Below are 18,357 nucleotides of genomic sequence, written 5' to 3' on the forward strand. Positions count from 1 at the left end.
CTGTTGAGGAAAACCAGTTAGCAAGCCAGTTTTAAAGTTTCTGTCTCTGGTGTCATTGCAGGTTGCTCTCACTAGCACAGCCTCAGTCAAGTATGTCAGGATCCAGACCCGGTCTCTCAGCAGGGCAGACACACAAAACCACTTGACATCCGCGTTCGTTAAGGGATGTTGTGTTTTATTACATTTGAAATGGTGGTTAAACAGGGGAAACTTTATCTCCAAGGAAAGTTACTGCAAAATCTCGCTGGGCCTTGGCAGAAGGAAATGGGAAGTTCCCCTGGAAGAGGCAAGTGCATTGTTCTCCTTCACAATTAACTCCCTTAAAGTCACTGGGAGTTCGTATTCTATTCAGATGAGGATTTGAGCCTTTAGGGGGAAAAAAACCCCACCTTTTATCACCTCAGAAGAATTAACACCACCACTCTAATGGGGAGGAAGGGAGGTGGGAGGGAACACACCAGAAGTCCTTGTTTACGAAAGAGGTGGGGGAAGAAAAAACAAATTTGTTTTTCTGATTTTTCTCTGCTGCCATTGCACTAAAAGATAACAATATTTCACTACTAAAGGGGTTTGGAGCTGTCAGGTTGTCCCTACACATGCCTTATATATTTGTCTACGTGGTGAAGAGTGACTTACATCGTGCTCACAAGGGCACTGTCCAGCCTTACATGCCTGTGTGCTACTGAATTATAATTAATGCTAACAAATGCCAAGCCAAGTTGGTACAGCATCCTTAAGGAGTCTGAGCACCCAACATTTCTTGCCGTGTGCACTGCCTGCATCATCAAAAATTCATTCAAAATCATTAGGAAGCAGGTGTTAGTGGAGGCAGCATCCACACCTGAGGTGGAAGTGCAGAGACCTGAGTGTGTGCAGGACTTTTGGGACAGACATAGGATCCTCAAAGCTTCTCTGCCTTTTCTAAAGCTTTAATACAAGGGAAGTTTTATTTCCAACACATGTACTCTTAGCTGAAGTAAGGGCTTGGGTAAGCAAATGATAAAATTTCATGCCCAAATGGGGGATTCTTATTCTAAATTGTAAAAGGTGTGGGAAATTTGGAAATAAGGAAGTGAAGCAGAGGAGCCCCCACTACCAAAGCACATGTTTAGGTTTTGTTTTGCTGAATGAAATGCAAAAGTCAGAAACATTTTAAATTTCTAATCTGAACTTCCCCAAGGGCTGGGGGAAGCGGGTGTGGAGGTGACCAGCTCCAGCTCTGGAGGGGCCACAGGAGCCCTGGTGTGGGCTCCTCATCAGCTCTGGGGCAGGACACATCCCAGGGCTCCTGCTTCTGCCAGAAAGTCACGGTTAGGTTGGTTTGAAGTGGTGGTTGCTCTCTTTTGTATGTGCATCCAGACTTTGACACACTTCCTAGGCTTAGGAGTGTGAGGCAGCCAGGACTTAGTTTTTGCTCCTCCTCACTCCCCTCTGCCCACCCATGGCCCAGACAGTGATGTTTCCCTTACCCTTGACCCCCTATTGCATTCAGCATCCTCCAACATCTTGCAGGAGCCACTTTTTAACACTTGGCTCCCTCATTCTCTCTGGGTCTAAATTCCCTGGAGGTGCACAAGTCTCAGACTGATGTGAGGTATCCATGCTCTCTGATGCCTGTAGGCTTTGGACAGTTATGTGGATGACACTGTGGTGTTGTATATCATGGGCTCAGCTTTCTGACCACCTACCCTTGGTATGAGGTTGTGTCCTCCTGGGCTGGGCAGTCTCTCAGAGTGCTGGGGAGGGGCATCAGTACTGGGCACCTCTGAGAGCCTTTGCCTTTCTAAAAGCAAATATCACAGCACACCCAGAGAGGTGTAACCTGGGGAAGGGGCTCTTGCTGTTAAGAAAGGAGAAGAGTAAGAGCCACTTGTGCTAAAACTTCTCTGAGGGACTGGGACAGCCCTATCAAGTAGGAATGTTTTGATATTTACATTTCCAGGGAAAGCAAAAAAGTCCATGTGTCCTTCTATTCCCCCATCTGCTGTCTCAGCATCACTCCCTTGCTCCGTGGTCAAATCCGCTTTGCCAAGTGATGGTAATTTTCTCCACGTGGAAAGAAACTGTATTAAGGCTGAACTAGGCATTTTACTCCCAGGATTCTCCACCTCCCAAATGTATCTTCCTAATACACAAAAGATGCCGATGACCTCATTTCTCATCTTTTTGCAGCCCACTGAGAACGAAGGAGCTCTCTAACACTAACTAAACAGTTTTGCTTCCTCTTGCCATTGACCACCTATCAGTGATGTCACTGCATCTGCACTAATTACACATTTAAAATTATAGGGGCTACACCCTTGATATTTTCCTTGTTTGTAGCTCCCTTATGGAGGAGCAGGATCAGATTCTGAAGCTCCCCAGTCTTCCTCCATGAAAACCTGCCTCTGTTTTCTGTTCCAGATAAATGCGACAGTGTTCCTGTTTGCTAGCCGTGGGATATTCTTTGTGGTGCTGGATGCCTGCTCAGGAGCAGTGGTGAGTAGGCAACACTGTGACACAGTTACTGGTGAAAACTCTGTCAGTGCAATAACTGATTATGTTCACACATTGATAAAAGAGAGGTAAGAAAACTGCTGAGAGCCCAGCTAGTGTAGCAACCCATGGCTGATGGAAAAAGAAAGGAAAATTACCTACTTTCATAACCAAACCTGTGCTCTGAAGAAATCTGGCACAGATTAACTATGTACAAATCCCAAATATTACCCAGATGATAAGAGAAGTAGCATTGCTCTCCCAGGATTGCACAGATTAAAGCAGATAGACAGAGGTTTTCTGGAAAACTGGCAAGTCCTTCTAAATTAAGTATTTTTTTCCCCTGGGATGAAGTAGATAAGGTCCTTGCAATGACATTTGCAATCCTGCACACCTATCCTGGTGTCCAGCAATTTCCTGGCAGCCAATGACTCAGTTTTCCATTTCTGAAATGAGTGGGATTCTGTTTACTCTTACTGATTGGTTTTTGCCTCTTGTGACAGATGAAAATCAGAGATGTGCCAGATTTTCCAATAGGACTTTTCTTGGGTGAGCCAATGAACAGACCTGCCTGCAGGCTCTGTTACCTTGCCTGTGTCCTGGCAGTGGTTTGGACTATCTGTTTGTGTCTGTCCCACATTCCTTGTGGTTTTATGTGTTGCCACATAAACATGCAACAACAGAGATTTATAGATAAATTCTTGGCTGCTGGCAGAAGCAGGTCAAATAACCAGAAAACAGACTTTCAGTCCAAGACATTTCTGAGCAGTTCATGACCAAAGATTTGAGCACTCCTGAGTTATTATGTCTGTGTTTATGCACATGAGTATGTGCATGTACAGAACGTGCACAGAGTGACATACATCCTCGTGATGTCTGCACATTCAGAATGATTTTCTAGTGGGATGTGTAATTTGCAAGTCGAGGCATTCAGCTAAATGATGCCAGCTGTGCAACCTGTAACTCGTTGCAGGTACAATTCACTGGGGGCTGAAAAGCCCATCTGTGAGGGCCAAAACTGGATGGAGGCTTGACTGAAAATCATACCCAGAATATAGATGGTTTCAGATTCTCAGGGCTGTATAATAACTGAATTTCTTCTGCAACTGAATGTCGTGCAATGGCAAACAGTCATTTGTGCTTGTTTTGATTCTGGGTGAGCACAGGTTTAATTTAGAAACATTTGAACAGTCTTAACGTAGGAAAATTTATGTGTGATTGAAAATGAAGGGATTTAAGCACCTTCTTAAAGTTAAGCAAGCTCTTATGTACATTTCTGAATTGGAGCTCAAAGGTCTTGCAGATTCTTAATGAAAGTGATATTTTGCAATCATGCAGTAATTACTGTCCTCCTTTTCAGGTCTCTTGTTCTTGTGTGCTCTAGAGATATTGCAGAGGAGACAGGTGGCTCTGAAATGTCTGTTTTTAACAGGTTAGGTTCAGGAAAGCCCATTGTCTTCCACAAGGAAGGTAAATTTATTTATTCTACCATGTTTCTTTTTCTTCAGAATTACTAGTGTGTTTCCCTATAAAAAATGTACACGTAGTGCTTATAAATATATTTGCTACCTTAAAATATGGCAATGTAATAAAATCCTCTTGGCTCAGGGAAGGTGAGAAGGAGAATTATTCTGGGGTTTTAACCCTGCCTCATTGGTGAGAAGCTGCCTGCTGCAAATTTTTTATCCTAAGAGGAGCTTGTTTTTCTAACAAAAAATAGTGAATAATTTGATAAAGATTCCATTTCTAAAATTCAACTGTTTTGCAAGGAAAAATAATCATAAGCTGAAAGCCTGGTGAAAAAGAAAATAGCCAGCAGTGAAATGGGAGCTATTTATTTTTATTTTGATGGAAGGAAGGTGAACTTGCCAATTTTGGGAAGTTCTAATTACAGTTTTACTTTGGATTGCTGCAAGAAATCCACTGGTGTCTTTGGTCCAGGAAATCCACGCTGGGTTTCCTACTGGAAAACTAAGAACTATTGAGTTGAGGTTTGGATGACTAATCTGAACGATAAGGAAATCAGGAAAACAACCAGTCAGCTTGATTCAGTTTTCATTTGCAGCCTCTCAAGCAGAGATCAGATGGAGAACTGGCTGTATTTCCAGCTTCTTCTTTCTTTATTTTTTTTCCCCAGGGTTCGGAGATTTTTTTCCCCTACAGCTTTACTGAAATTTATATCAACTTCTGGGTCAAGTTTCAAAGCTCATTGCTGTGACCATTCCAGGGGAAGACAGCATAATTTTTACAGCAGAGACAGTGATTTCACTTTGGTGCCTGTTTGATTCCCAATAAGCTGTTTTTTCTTTCATTCCTTTAAAAGCAAAAATTTGAAGGTTTCTTTTTTTTTATTTTTGTCCTGAAACTTCATTGCTTCATTCTTTCATCAAGGCCCTGAATACTTTTGAAAGGAATTTTTTTATTAAAAAGGAATCTTGTTTTGTTTGTTTTATCAAACTTTGTTCCCTGAACCACCTGTGCCACTCACTTGGGTACATCATTTCCAGTTCATTTTGGAAGCTTGGTTCATCCTCCAGCCCTGACTGCTCCTGGGGCACAAAAAGTAGCAACCAGGGCCACCTCCTTCTTGGGACATGCTGATTGGTGGCCATCCTCTTGCCTTGCCACTTCAGTGGGATGCTGGTGCCTGGCAGTGGGACCAAGCTGTGCTGGCCAGTCCCATGCTGTCCCTGTTTTGCTTTTCCTAAGGGTCAGGGTGTTCACCCATGTGTCTGCCCTGATTTCCAGTCTGGGTAATTAAGTTCTTCTTCATGAGCCTTCCCCTGCTGACTCAGGTATGCATATTATTTGACTTCCCAGCTCTCAAAGCGACCACGTGCAGGACTGGCCCATGCTGGGGGGCTGTGTTTTGGGGCAGGCTGGAGCATCTCCCAAGTGCATATTGCTTTTTCCAGGGATAACATAAAAAAAACCCTGATCCTCTTGACCCCAGCAGGATCAGGATTTAGGGTCTTGTTGCCTGGGTTTGGAAAACCTTATTGAAATTAGAAGTGTTTACAGGAATAGTCTTGATCCAACCAGCTGCAAATAGCCTTGGGACTCTTTGCAATGAAAAGCATAATATAAACACAAGACATTATTATTAAAATTGAAGAATACATAATGCCTTTGTACTTTGTGACAGCAGAGGAATGGAGCAGAGTTGACATGGGGAATAGTTTAGGCATAACAGGAAGAATCTGATGTAAACTAATAAAAGAAGGATTCCAAGTGCCTAACCATTTTCATGTAGTCATATATGAAAAAGTACTGATGTGTAAAAACAAAGAGTAAATGACACCTGGGAACCTGTTTTAGTTTATTGACATACCTGCAGATCTGGGATGCAGTGAGGTTAGGGCATCAGTGAGGCTCATTCTCTCTTTTGTCACCCTTTTTTCTCTCCTAAGTGTTCTGTTATTTTAATCCAAGCAAAAAAAAAAAAAGAGAAGAGCTAAGAACTTTCTGTGATTTGTGGAAGGAGTCCATGCTGTGTTGCTAGTAAGTGAACTGACCCATCCAGAGGGTCACTTTCATTTTGTCTGTTTTTCAGGGACTTTTGCCGTGCTTGACTATAAAGGACAAGCCAAACCCTCCAGGATTGAAGTCCTTAATCATGCTGGTTATCAGAAAGCTGCTTCTCTACAGCATTATGTTCCCTTGAACCTGAAAGAATATCAATGTCCAGCTAATGCAGATGAGTCAATACCTTTGCTTTTTCCACAGAACCACCCAGAGCAAAACTCTGCAAACCCCTGGGATTAGCATCACTGGGGCAACACCAACCCAGCAAAGCCTGCTGCTGTCACCACAACCTCCTCTTGTTTTTATGTGATTGTACCAAACTGGTGGTGTACACTTGTCTATTTTATAACTAATAAATATATTCTCATCCTAGCTACTGTGGTAGAGCTTTTTTTTTTTTTTCCAGTAGGGTCTCAAAGGGCAAGATAGGAAAAGCCTGTGGGCTGCCCTCCCCAAGGAGAAATGTTTCAAAATATCCATAATCTGGTATTAAAAGGTAAGTTTCAAAGGCAAAACCCTGCACTTTAATATCATAGGGACTGGAAATGAAATTTGGCATAGAATCTTTAGCAACATCCAAGGAAAGATACAAGCAACAGCAGAGGTACGGAATTCTCCCTTCAGACCTCTTTTCTCTCCATTAATGTCTGCTTATAAGAAAATTAATTGTCCATCTGCTCTGGCATCTTAGGTGAACTCAGTAACATCTGCTGGCATTGATGGGTAGGTGTGCAATGATCTTATGGTGATGTCTTCTAATAAAACGGAATACGTAGGGTGCAACAAGGAGTTATAAATGTGTTTCTGTCTGTAGCTAATGACTGGTAAAATGATGTTTGTTCAACTAATGTGAACATTTAATTAAAGACCTACAGGAATAAAGCCCAGGATAAAGCACATGCTGTGTAGGGTAAAATCTTGCGTTCCCTTCAGACAATGCTAGTATTGACTTTCTGCTCCCATTGAGGACTGAAATACTGCCAGTATTAGTGGCTAATCTCTGATTTTTTTTGTTTATGCTGCTGCTTTTTGAAGTAAAGGCAAAAACAGAGCTTTGTATGCAGGCTGAGAAACAACTGCTGACCTTATTGACCACAGTTTAAGTTCAAAGTTACCCTGAAATGGCAACAGACTCATTTTGGTTTGGACATGATGTTACTTGGTGACAGCAGTGAAGGGGCAGGTGATTTCAGCCTGTCCATGTCTCCATCACAGGGGTTACTCAAACAGGTATGTGAAGGCTTTGTTACTGATGTCCTGTTGTTTCTCTGAAATTCTCAGAAATGGCCAAACATGTTGCTCCAGGGAAAGGTTAGTGTTTTGTTGGCCAGACTTCTGCTCCCTGGTGAGTTAGTCGCTCTGGCATCCATGCATTGGCCAGCTGACACTCTGCCTCTGAGTGGGGTCTGACCTCCTCAGCTGGGACACTTGCCTCCATCAGATACCTGCTGCCTTTGGACAAGGGCTGAGAAAACACCCGAAAGGCAGAGGAGAAAACTGTGGCTCCATCCCAATACCAGGTAGGAGAAGTGGGAGTCAGATTTGACCAGGGGAGAGGTCCTGGCTTGCTTGGAAGTGCGAAGAAATCACTGAAGGTGAGACACAGAGTGGTGCACACACATCGTGGGCCTGAGCTGGCCCACACGAGGAGTGATGGAGGCTGACATCCCCAGTGGAGATCAGCAGTTGTAAAAGAGCCCGAGTGGCTGGCAGTGACTCTCCGAGGAGCTCCCCAAAGTTCTTTTGAACTCCTGTTAGTACCTAATTTTTATGATTTCTGTGGCTGTGCAGGGGAAGAAAAGCAAGATGGTTTAGGCTTGTGAGCTGAAGTCCAACACTGGAACATGTACTTGCAGAACAAGCTTTTCGCTTCTTGGAGATTTATTTGATGATCTGTGACAGGTCCAGACCCTGGATCCCAATAAAACTTTGCAGAGCTCTAACCTCAGGCTGAGACTAAACAATTGGCAAAGGAAGAGCCTGGTGAAGGAAGGAGAGGAATGTGCCTAAACCTCTGAAAAATTACTATTCCTCCTCCCGCCCCAGAAGGAGAGCAAATGGCAAATGTCCTGGAGAGGAAGGCGTGGAGCTGTGGCGAGCCAGATGCAAACAGTGAAGTACCACAAAAGCAAAAAGGAAAATATTTACATCCTGATGCAGTTATTTGGGTAGTTAAAAGCAGCGGATTCATGATGCTGTGATCCTCTCCAGCCACTGCAAACACACTTTCCTTACCTCAGGAGGGAAAAAAGGCTTCAAAACCAGGGACGTTCTGCAGAGGGTACGGTTCCTCCACGGACCCTTGGGACATTCCAGAGGATGTTTTCAAAGGCCACTGTTAGCCTGGCATGCACCAGAACTCTGTGTGGGTGAAGCTGCGGGGTAAGTGTCGCGTGGGCGCTGTGCTTGTGGGAAGCTGTCCTGTTCCTCCCAGGGATTTCCTGAGCAGCAGGATCTCCACGCTGGAGTCCACACAGACTGTGCGTGGCCACGTGGACCTGCAGCTAGTCCAGGCACATTCAGTGCATCTAATGCATTCAGGACATGTAGCTCTCCTGGTTATCCCCAGAGCACTTCTGCAGCAGGAGCACAGTAGCTCTGGCACTCCCTGAGAGCACTAGCAGGGCTGAACACTGAGTTACTGTCGGCAGGCACAGGGAAGTCACTGCACCCTCAGCCTCTGGAAATGGGGGTCAGCTTCCCACCACTCTGAGGCTTTCAGAACCTCATGCAGTGGATGAGGGTGTAATTCAGTGAGCTGCTGAGCACTTGGAAAGCATGTGAAACTGGGAGTCAGTCAGCCTTGGGTGGGTGGGGTGATGTTAACTGCAAATGATTTTGTTTTAGCTGAGCCAAAAATTGCTTCCTTTCCTTTTAAAGGTCTGTAAGCCTGTGCGAAAAAAAACCCCATTAATTCAGAGAAATAAAAAAAAAAAAAGGCATAGCTTTACAATAACTCTATTTTCCCCTTTTATTTATGTCCTAAAATAGCTTGCTGGTATTACAACAAGTTTGCAAACACCTTCATTTCCTTTAATTCCTTCCTCTAACTTCTGCTCCTCATTCAGAATCTGTTCTTATGAATGTCAGGAATCAGGGAACTTCCAGTGATGTTTGTATGCAGATGGGAGCTGAACTTTTTTCCTTGTCGGGAAAGACATTGGATAAATTAATAAGAAACCGAGGTTCATTGGGAGAAAAAAGTTAGAAGGCTGCTTTTGCCTCCAGTACTGATTCTGTTGAAAAGTAAATTCTGTTCCTGAGTTTCATCCTCCTCTGCTTGCTGGTAAAGGAGAGCAGCTAATAGCTGGGTGGCAAGCACAAGATCAAGGTGAAAAGCTACTCTGCTATTGTGCTGGGACTGGGGAAGTGTTTTCATTAGCGATCCCTAGAAAGGTGTTTGTTTATTTCTAAGGCCCTTGGAAAGCTTCAGATGTGCTTGTGACTGGGTGTGCAAAGGCTTCCTCTGCACAGGAATGTCACTGCAGAAGAAGCTGGTGTGTCTTTTGGTCAGAAAGGCAAATGTGCTCGTCAAATCCATCTTCCCAGCTGGGCTAAAATGTAAAATATCCCACCTGGGGAGAGAGGCCAGTTGGTGCCATATAGTCTCAGGAAGAAGGGGGCAGAGGTGCTCATTCAACAGCTCCTCCCTCTCTCAGGAATGTGCTTCCAAATTGATGTTGGCTTCTTTGCATATCAATGAAGAAAAGTGCAGCAAGCCTTCTTCGGACCTAGCCACCAAACCCCAGCACCAGCTATGGCAGTGGGACAGCTCAGGGCTGCACCACAGCCCTGGCACTGACCTGTAGGGTCTGCTGGAGCAGCTCACCTTGTAGAGGTGGTCCCTGGAGAACACTGATTTTTCTCACAGCTCTTCTCAAGTACCTGTGCAAATTAGTGTCTGCTGGGAGTTCACTCTTCACCAGGGTCAAAGGCACCTTTTTCATGTGAGTCTTTCTTGTTCTTCTCTCCATCCCTGCTTTGTACCTTCACATGTCTGTGGTCTCCCTTGCTGGGCAGTAGCAGCAGCAGTAGCCTCCAGGTTTCTTGCTCCTCTTTGACATCTTTTTCAGGGGAGATCAGGCAGCTGCTGCTTTTCTGCTATCTTTGTGTTTGTAATGGTTAATGCTCCTGTTATGCTCTACTTGACATATCAGCAAGGAGCCTCATCTTCAGCAGATGCTGAAGGAGGATGGTACATCCTCCAAAGTGTGTCAAGCCAGTCTTAGAAAGCATGTTGAGATAACCAATATCATGAGCTATTTCTAAAGAATGTTGGTGCTGGGCTTGGGTGGTTGGCCCAGAGCTGTGCAAGGTGGTAAATCAAGGCAGGAGCCTGGCTTGTGTTTCTGACTGGCTGCTTGTGCTGCTCCAGAGAGGTCTGCTCTGCCACCTGGGATTCTGGGTGTCTGTGTGACCCCATCATGATGCCTCTGACAATGCAGCTTCCTCAGAGCCTTTCTTCACTGTTTTGCTCTTGGGATTATCTGCTGTGTGTTGCCTCTAGGATTAAAACTGCAAGGCAGGCAGTGGCTCGGGATTCCTGCCTGTGCAATATGCTTTCTAGTACAGTATCGCTGCTGACACCTGCAGTAGCAGCCAGCTGAGGACTAATAGCTTCCTGCATCTACTTTTAACATTGTCTGATGCTATTGTTCACTTTTTGGAAAGATCCAGCAGCTGGGAATCATTTCAGAAATGCTGCCTTGCCAGATACAGGAATATGAGTCCTACTCGCCATTGCCTGGCAGCTTTTAATGGCTAGATTAGAAAGCTTTTCTCACCCAAGAGAGGAGCCACAGATGGTATTTGAGAAACGCTGGAGAAGATAGACTTGGGAGACCACTTGTATGGCCTTTAAGGTCTGAGAGTGCCTGAATCTGCAGGGAGATTTGTTGACATAGCTGGTTGCATCAGAGCTGGCCTCAGCCACGTGGCGCCTGTTCAAGTGCAATGTGGGATGATCCCTGTGTCCCCTCGTGGTGCTGAGGGAAGGGCTGCCTGGCAGGAGAGAGCTGATCTGGGTCCTCTCCAGTAGGAGATGTCCATGAAAAGAATCACTATCTCTTCTTCCTCTTTCACTCAAACAGTAAACTCAAACACGCCACTGTTTGTGTCTAATATTCGGGAAAGATTCTTAGTTGAGAGCCTTTGAAGGAAAATTCCTGAGATGATCCTCCGGGCAACGTTTTTCCAGCAGTGTTTTAGTCAGAGCTGAATCAGAGCAGTTGGATCCTCTTGGCCCTCTGGGCTCTCAGTGTTTCCAACCCGAGTGCCAGTTCATACTAACACTGCAATGAACTCGGGCTCCCTGCGCGCCGGATCAAACACCCTACCTCAGCTGCAAAATAAGCAGGATATTCTTTGGATTGTGGCAGATCAGACACTACAAAAACATTGGAGCCTGGCACTTGGCTGACGCCTCCAAAAATGACATGACTTTCCAGTGTCTGATTGCTTGTTTTGGTCTCTGCTATGAAGATGGATGCAATCAGGGAAGCAGTCCCCAGGGAGCAGCTGGGGATATAATACCAGAAGCCATTTTGCACAACCTGATGGTAAGTACTGTGCAGTTCTTGGCTCTAAAGAAAGCAAAGGCTGTGACGTTTCTTGCACTCATTTCCTACCAGTTTGCTGCAGGTTACTGTCAGAAACCAGGATTCTGAGCTGGATGGAGCAGAGACGCTCCTCAGAGTTTTTAATGGAGCAGAGCAAACAGATTTCTCTGCTACCTATGAAGCAACAGGAGAGCAAATGCATGTCCTCACTATCAAAAACTCTGTCCCTTTTAGAAATGTCTGTGAACTCTTAAATCATCTGATTGTATTTTATGACTGATGCCTTAGCAGTTGGAATGTGGCTCTGTGCAGCACTCACAGCTGTGTCCGGGCTCTCAGGACCATCCAGGTGCATTACCACTCATTTAGATTTTACTCTTAAAGCAGAATCTTGTGATTGGGTTTGGAGCTTAGGCTGTGTAATAATTGCTAATAAATCTTGACATTTTAATGGTGACTGCTTTACTTTGGGTATATGTCTAAAACTGTTCCTTAAGAGCCCTGGCTTATCAAATGGTGATGGCTAATGCTGTTAAAATGTCAGACACGTGCAGCCTGGTTCTGGCACAAATTCCGTGGTGACCACGTTGCTCTCTGATAATGTATATAACGCAAATTTATAGCATTACTAAGTGCATTCCTCTTTTCTACTGTTCTGTAACAGCATTTCAGCACCTGATAACCTGTCCTGAGCCCCGAGTGTATGCTGTTTCCAGAGCTCATGGCTGTCAAATTCACTATACCAAAACAAGCAAACATTTTCCTGCTGGAATATTTCCTGAAAAATCTGTTTCTAATGCTATTTTTAATACAATCATTGGCTTATATGTGGTTTGAACATGTTGTTGTACTTTGAGCTGTATCACCTTTATGAAAACTACAGACATGTTTTGCATATCTTCACTGTAATATTTGCTCCAGACTAAACCCTGGCTACTTGCATATCTCTTCCTCGTGGGTTTTTGGTTTGGTTTGTATTAACAAGTGAAATGAAAAGTAACGTGTTTTTTGCCCTAAAGAAACTGGAGTACCCTGAAATTTTTTCAATTGTTCTTGAGAGTTTTTATATCTAAGCAAGCTGTGCAATGCATACATTTACCCTATTCCATCACTGCAATGTGACATGACAGCTACAAATAAGTTTATTTGCTATTCCTCAGCTACTGGCTTACATGATAAAACCTAATGGCTCCAAGGACTACATGTGAATTTTAAACAGTGCCTTATGAATACAGAGAATTGCTACTTCCAAAAGTGGGTGCCTTTGCCTCAGTGTGAATATGGGTGTCAATAAGTTGTCATGAGCACAGGTCTGAGCTGCAGAATCCGAGAAGAGAATCACAGTAATTCTAATTTTGACTTGCACGACACTGCTTGTTTGTTTTTGCTGAGGGTTGGCTACTGAAAAAAGGAAAACATTAGGTAGACTGGTTTCAAAAGCCACTTTTGGTTTTGCAAGAAAGTTCTGGGTTGGCATATTGAATAGACAATGTTTTCTTGGCTCTGAAATCTAAGAGACTGCATCCTTCTTCACACTGGATGTGTGAGTACGGTTTATCTTGAGGGTGCAGAAAACACCATTGCTAAAAATGTGTGGGTAGGGGGGGGGGGGGGAAGGTGCCATCAGAAGGTTGCTCTGTGAAAATCTGTCCCTCTGCAAACACCTTCTCTGTCGTGTTTCATTACTTTTTTGCACGTGTGAATATGCAGCCCTAGATCCTCTTGACACTGGATGTGTTTATAATGCATTCCTAAGGCAGTTTTGGTTACAACTAGTGGTTGCTCTCTGAGAGTCTATTTGGATTCCCAAGTGGGTTTATCCTAAACCAAACAAAGGGTGAGGAGCTGCCCGTGGTTTCTTGCTCTGTTCTGGCGGGTCTCAAAGTGGTGTGAGAGTGTTTGCAGACCTAGAGCTGAAAGGGAGTGGAAGTGGGCTGGCATAAAGCTGGATATGACCTTTTTTTTGTGTGCAATGAACAGTTTCTGCATGAGCTGGGGAAAAAAAAAGTGACACTCAATATTCTTTTTTTCACAGGTATCCATCCAGAGAATTAAAAATCCTGAAGAATGGCTCTATCTACCTCCAAGAATTTGGTTGAAAATTTCATTTTTCTTCTGTTTGTAATTTCTTCTGTAAGCACAGGTAAGTTTCCCTGAAAAAGGACGTGCTTTGTAGCACTGTTTTAAAATAAAGACATCATCGGTTTAGATCAAGCAACTTTTCACTCTGCTTTGTATAAGGAAAGTCAGGACAGAGTGAGAAACCTCAGGAGAAAAGGCAGTTTTTTGATGTCCAATACTCCTCATCAAGGGCAGCTGGAGTAGGAAAGGCTGAAATATCTGAGCAGGTGAAAGTACCCTTGGCAATCCCTCAGATGCTGCCACGCATTCTTAAAACAAACCTAAATGCAAGAAACTGCCACAAAGAAATAACAAAAGAAACCTCAGGTCCTACTAGCTGTGGCTGTGGGAGGAGAAGTCGAGCACTTTGCTGCATTGCCCAAACACAGATGTGGAGAGCAAAAAGCTTTGGGCTGGATCATGCCTGCCCCTTGGGTTTTGTCACTTCCAAGTAGCCCTTTTGCTAAGTGGTTAGGGAAAGCAGAGAAGAGAAGCTGGATATACATATTCTAAATGTATCATTTGGGGATTTCTGCTTGTTTAAAACAGAGAGACCATATTTCTTGCCCCAAATGCTGCAGCTGGATGAAGCAAATTTCATTGCCATGCTCTGGCCCTTCTGGTCAAGTAGCAAAAGATTCAGGCAACTCTTGTGCTGGGTAGAAGTTGCACTCATTTAAAAAATAACAATGAGAGTAATAATTCAAGCTGGCAGGGAACCTGGATGAGCTGGCAGAAGGTGCTCAACCCCCTGGGGTCCTTGGCCCAGCAGACGTGGGTGCTGTGAGCAGCTACTGCTGTCTGGTATGAATTGGTTAATGAAACTGAGAATTTGGGTCCTTTGTTCTGAATTGTGTTTTTGCTGATTATCATCCCAATCATTGGTATGAATTCCTCTTGATGTCCCCCTAGGCTTCACTGTCTACTTCTCTATTTCTAAATAATGGATTTTGGGAGCACAAGTCATCTTTTGAGACTGCAGGAAGCTCTTTTGGACACTGGCATAGCCAAGGAAATGGAAAAATTAACAAGCTTTTATCCTGTCCACTTAATCTAGTTGATAAATTATACCTCTACACTTGAATTGATTCTTTTGGTCTTATTTAGCTTCTTATCATGAACAAATCTTTCTATTATCCTTATTCCTAGGGGAATATCAGCTCATTTTTTGAAATTTGTCATTAGTGTGTTTTCCAGTTGAACATCTATTTACAATGAAGTCCCATATCCTGCCTGGAGTATTTATCTTTTTAAATTAATATTAATTCTATGTGTCTTCTGGTAGGAACCCAGGAAGTGCCTCTGACATTACTGATAGACTTCCAGTCTTTGGCTGGCACAAGGCATATAAAAATCAGGCCCTGGATGTTTATCAGTATTTTACTTGCTACCTGGGAGATTTTTAGCCCTCTCCAATTTTATCATTTCATGTATATCTGAAAGAGTTACAGAGAGCCAAGGCATATGTTGCCCATATGAAATGCCCCTTGTTTACCTTGAATAGCTGGGATTAAATGGGTCTCTAGAGACATTAAGATAGTGGCTGATCCAATTCCATTACTTTCTTAACACATGAAGCCGATGGAGGAATCTGAGAGGAAACTGAATGCAGATGAACAGGTTTTGTTTCTGTTGCTGTGGAATTAGAGATGTCCCTGAAGTTTCACAGTGGCAGCACACAACAGCTTGCTGTCAGCTACACCAGGACTGGAACATGTTTCCTTGCATGGATTCAGATTTCCATTAACTGAATGCATCAGTATCTGTGGGACAAAACCCACCCAACTTTACTACACCAAGTGTCAGAGAGACACCTCTGCTGCAGTCAAGCTGTTTATCCCGTGTCTACTACTACTGGGTAGTGGATCCTGTAGTTTTCCTATGGTGTTTTTGTTTTAAAGGATACAAATTGGAGAGCTGGTGAGAACTCCCAACCCATTTTGATGGCAAAGGGCTCATTGTTCAAACTTCCACTGACCTCAGCTTCCTAGGATTAGAAAGGTTTCAACCCTCAGAAAATATGCATCACACATGAGACTCTCACAATCCTGTTGATTAGAGTAAGACGTGGGGCTCACATATCAAGTGAGATTATATCAGGGAAATATTTTATCTTAAGTAAATACTTATAACATGAGACTCTTGGATTTGGTACTAGAGCCGTTTAGACTAACACGTCATGGCAGTCCATAATCAAATTTGTCTGTGGATACTGGGGATGTGTGAACTCAAAACGAATGAATCCTTATTCCTTCTGCCTGGAAAGGTTCACAGAACCACAGTCTCACTCCTGGGAGGTTCCTGTTCCTCTGTGTTACTGCATGGACTGGTAATTCCTTGGTGCTTGGTGCTTCAATGTTAGTTTGAGCACTTCTACTTTCCTTGTCCAGTGAAAAAACAGTGTGCAAACATAGTTTAACATATTTATATTAAACAAAGCTTCTCAAACCTCAAAGGTATTCAGGGGGCAATTTTAAAGGTAGCAGCTCTTTTATCCTTCTGTCCACATCTTTCGTGGGCTTGGGAAAGGCTTTGTTTCCAGATGGTAGGAACAGAGCTGAATGTCATTGCCTGAAGGGCTCACATACAGCCTCCCCTTGGGTAGTTTTCTGGAAACTGCAGCCCTTGCAAGGCTCCTTTGCTTCGGGTACCGTTTTTTTCCATGCTTCCAGCAAACAGAAAACCATACAGCTGGAGCTGTTGTTTGTTTTCCTTTGGTCATGACCCGCATGTACTCGGCTGCACTGAGATCCTGCTGTGTTCCAGGGAGGCAGCAAAAGCGGGTACCAAGAATGAGACTGTAAAGGTGCCCAGATATAGAACTTTCTCTCTTGCACCAAACAAACAGTAATTGTCTTTACTCTCCCTCTCTGCCTAGGAGAAGCAGCTGCCACGTGTCCCGATAAGGATCCTGAGTTAGAAAACTGGAACCCAGGTCATGACGAAGAAAACCGCATTGAAATCCGTAATGGCAGGAAGCTCCTTCTCTCTTCTTCTGCCACTGTCCACTCTATCCACATCACTGATGGAGGTAAAACGGGCTGGGGGAGCTCCCTGCTTCTTGCTGGAAACTGGGTGGCTACAGGACAAACACAGCTTTAATTCAGTACTAGGGTGGGTGGTATATGAGATGTTGTCAGTTCTTTAGCCAATATAATGAACCTATTTGCTGTAATTTCTGGAGAATGTACAAAAGTAGCTCATTAGTTCTACTTCTGTGATTTTCTTCAAAAACATTTTTTTAACTTAATCATTGTCCCGATAACATCACACTGCAATAGTTGTGTTCTCATGGTCTCAGGACAGGGCAGATCCATACATGCCTCTTTGTCTCTAAGGACAGAGACTTAGTGTTGCTGGGGTCTGCTCAGATGAATAGCATTTATTCATCTGAACTCTTAATTTCTGTCTCAGTTTTGAATTAGTTCCCTTCCATGCAAATCTTAATTGCATTCTTCAAGAACTGGACTGAATTAAAAGCCTGTAATGTCTTTAGAATTTCTATTGGGATCTGTTTTGGGGAGGATGGGCAGAATTTTTCAAAAATTAAGATGAGAACCCAGCACAGGGTTTGGCACAATGGTTCAGACTGGAGAACAGAAGTCTCTGGGGAGATCCTATAGTGGCCTTCAAGTTCCTGAACAAGGAAGCTAGGGATGGACTTTTTACAAAGGCTTGTAGTGAGGGGACAAGAGGTAATGGCTTTAAACTGGAAGAGGGTAGATTTAAGTCAGACATTAGGAAGAAATTCTTTAGCATTGAAGATGATGAGACACTGGCACAGGTTGCCCAGGGCAGTTGCAGATGCCTCCTCCCTGGAAGTGTTCAAGGCCAGTTTGGACTGGACTTTGAGCAACCTGGTCTAGTTGGAGGTGTCCCTGCCCATGGCAGGGGGTTGGAACTAGACGATCTTTAAAGTCCTTTCCAACCCAAACCATTATCTCATTCTATGGTATCACAATGTCTGCTGAGCTGCTGCGTGCTAAAGCAAATGTCATCACCTTTTCTTCTTAGGAAAACTGGTCATTAAAGATGATGTGCAGCCCATCATTTTGCGTACTAGACATATACTGATTGAAAATGATGGAGAGCTCCATATTGGCAGTGAGATGTGCCCTTACCAGAGCAACGTGGTTATCATCTTGTACGGGCGGTACGTATGCACGGTGACAGGTTGTCTTAGAACTTTCCAGGATCTCTCTTTCACAACAGGGAACATTTTCTCAGGCATACTTATCATCAGTGTTCTGTGGAATGTTCGGTAGCTTTCTCAACAATTTAAATAGCCTGTAAAAAAATGTCACAAGGTTTGGTTCTGGTTTTCAGATCCTGCTGGGAGATGATCATTGGGGTATTTGGGCATGACAGAAAATCAGCATGCACCTTGTCACCACTCAAGCTGGCTTCCCAGAATAGGCTTGAAATCCAAGGAGTTATTTTATTCTGAAAATTCTCCTCCTTAAACATCCTTCTTTCTGCACTAAAGTGGTGAGACAAAGGATAACATTTACATCTTGCAGATTGTTACAGGATCTCTTAGAATTTCAAGGATGTCAAACTTGCATTTAACAATCACTAGACCTCCTAGCTACTAGTTAGGGTCCTAACATGCTCCAGAATTCAAAAAATGTGTTGTTCAGTCTGGGCTTCAGGCCTTCTCTGACCTTGATATAATGAG

General features: G+C 43.7%; 1 protein-coding gene and 1 pseudogene across 2 annotated transcripts in view; both read left to right on the forward strand.

Annotated features, from left to right (window-relative positions):
- The window catches only part of LOC104394474, a 44,147-nt pseudogene extending 44,072 nt beyond the window's left edge, over positions 1-75 (forward strand).
- A 13,550-nt stretch (positions 76-13,625) lies between these two features.
- The window catches only part of CEMIP (cell migration inducing protein, hyaluronan binding), a 53,909-nt gene continuing 49,177 nt past the window's right edge, over positions 13,626-18,357 (forward strand). The window contains exons 1-3 of one of the 2 annotated variants that reach the window (XM_010004055.1): positions 13,626-13,701; positions 16,558-16,710; positions 17,694-17,832. In XM_010004055.1, the coding sequence (XP_010002357.1) occupies positions 13,626-13,701; positions 16,558-16,710; positions 17,694-17,832 (368 nt within the window). The remainder of the gene's footprint in view (positions 13,702-16,557; positions 16,711-17,693; positions 17,833-18,357) is intronic. The other variant, XM_010004056.1, reaches the window with a different exon arrangement.

This window comes from Chaetura pelagica, unplaced genomic scaffold, assembly GCF_000747805.2.
Source record: "Chaetura pelagica isolate M959 unplaced genomic scaffold, ChaPel_1.0 scaffold428, whole genome shotgun sequence".
In the NCBI taxonomy this organism is placed as follows: Eukaryota; Metazoa; Chordata; class Aves; order Apodiformes; family Apodidae; genus Chaetura; species Chaetura pelagica.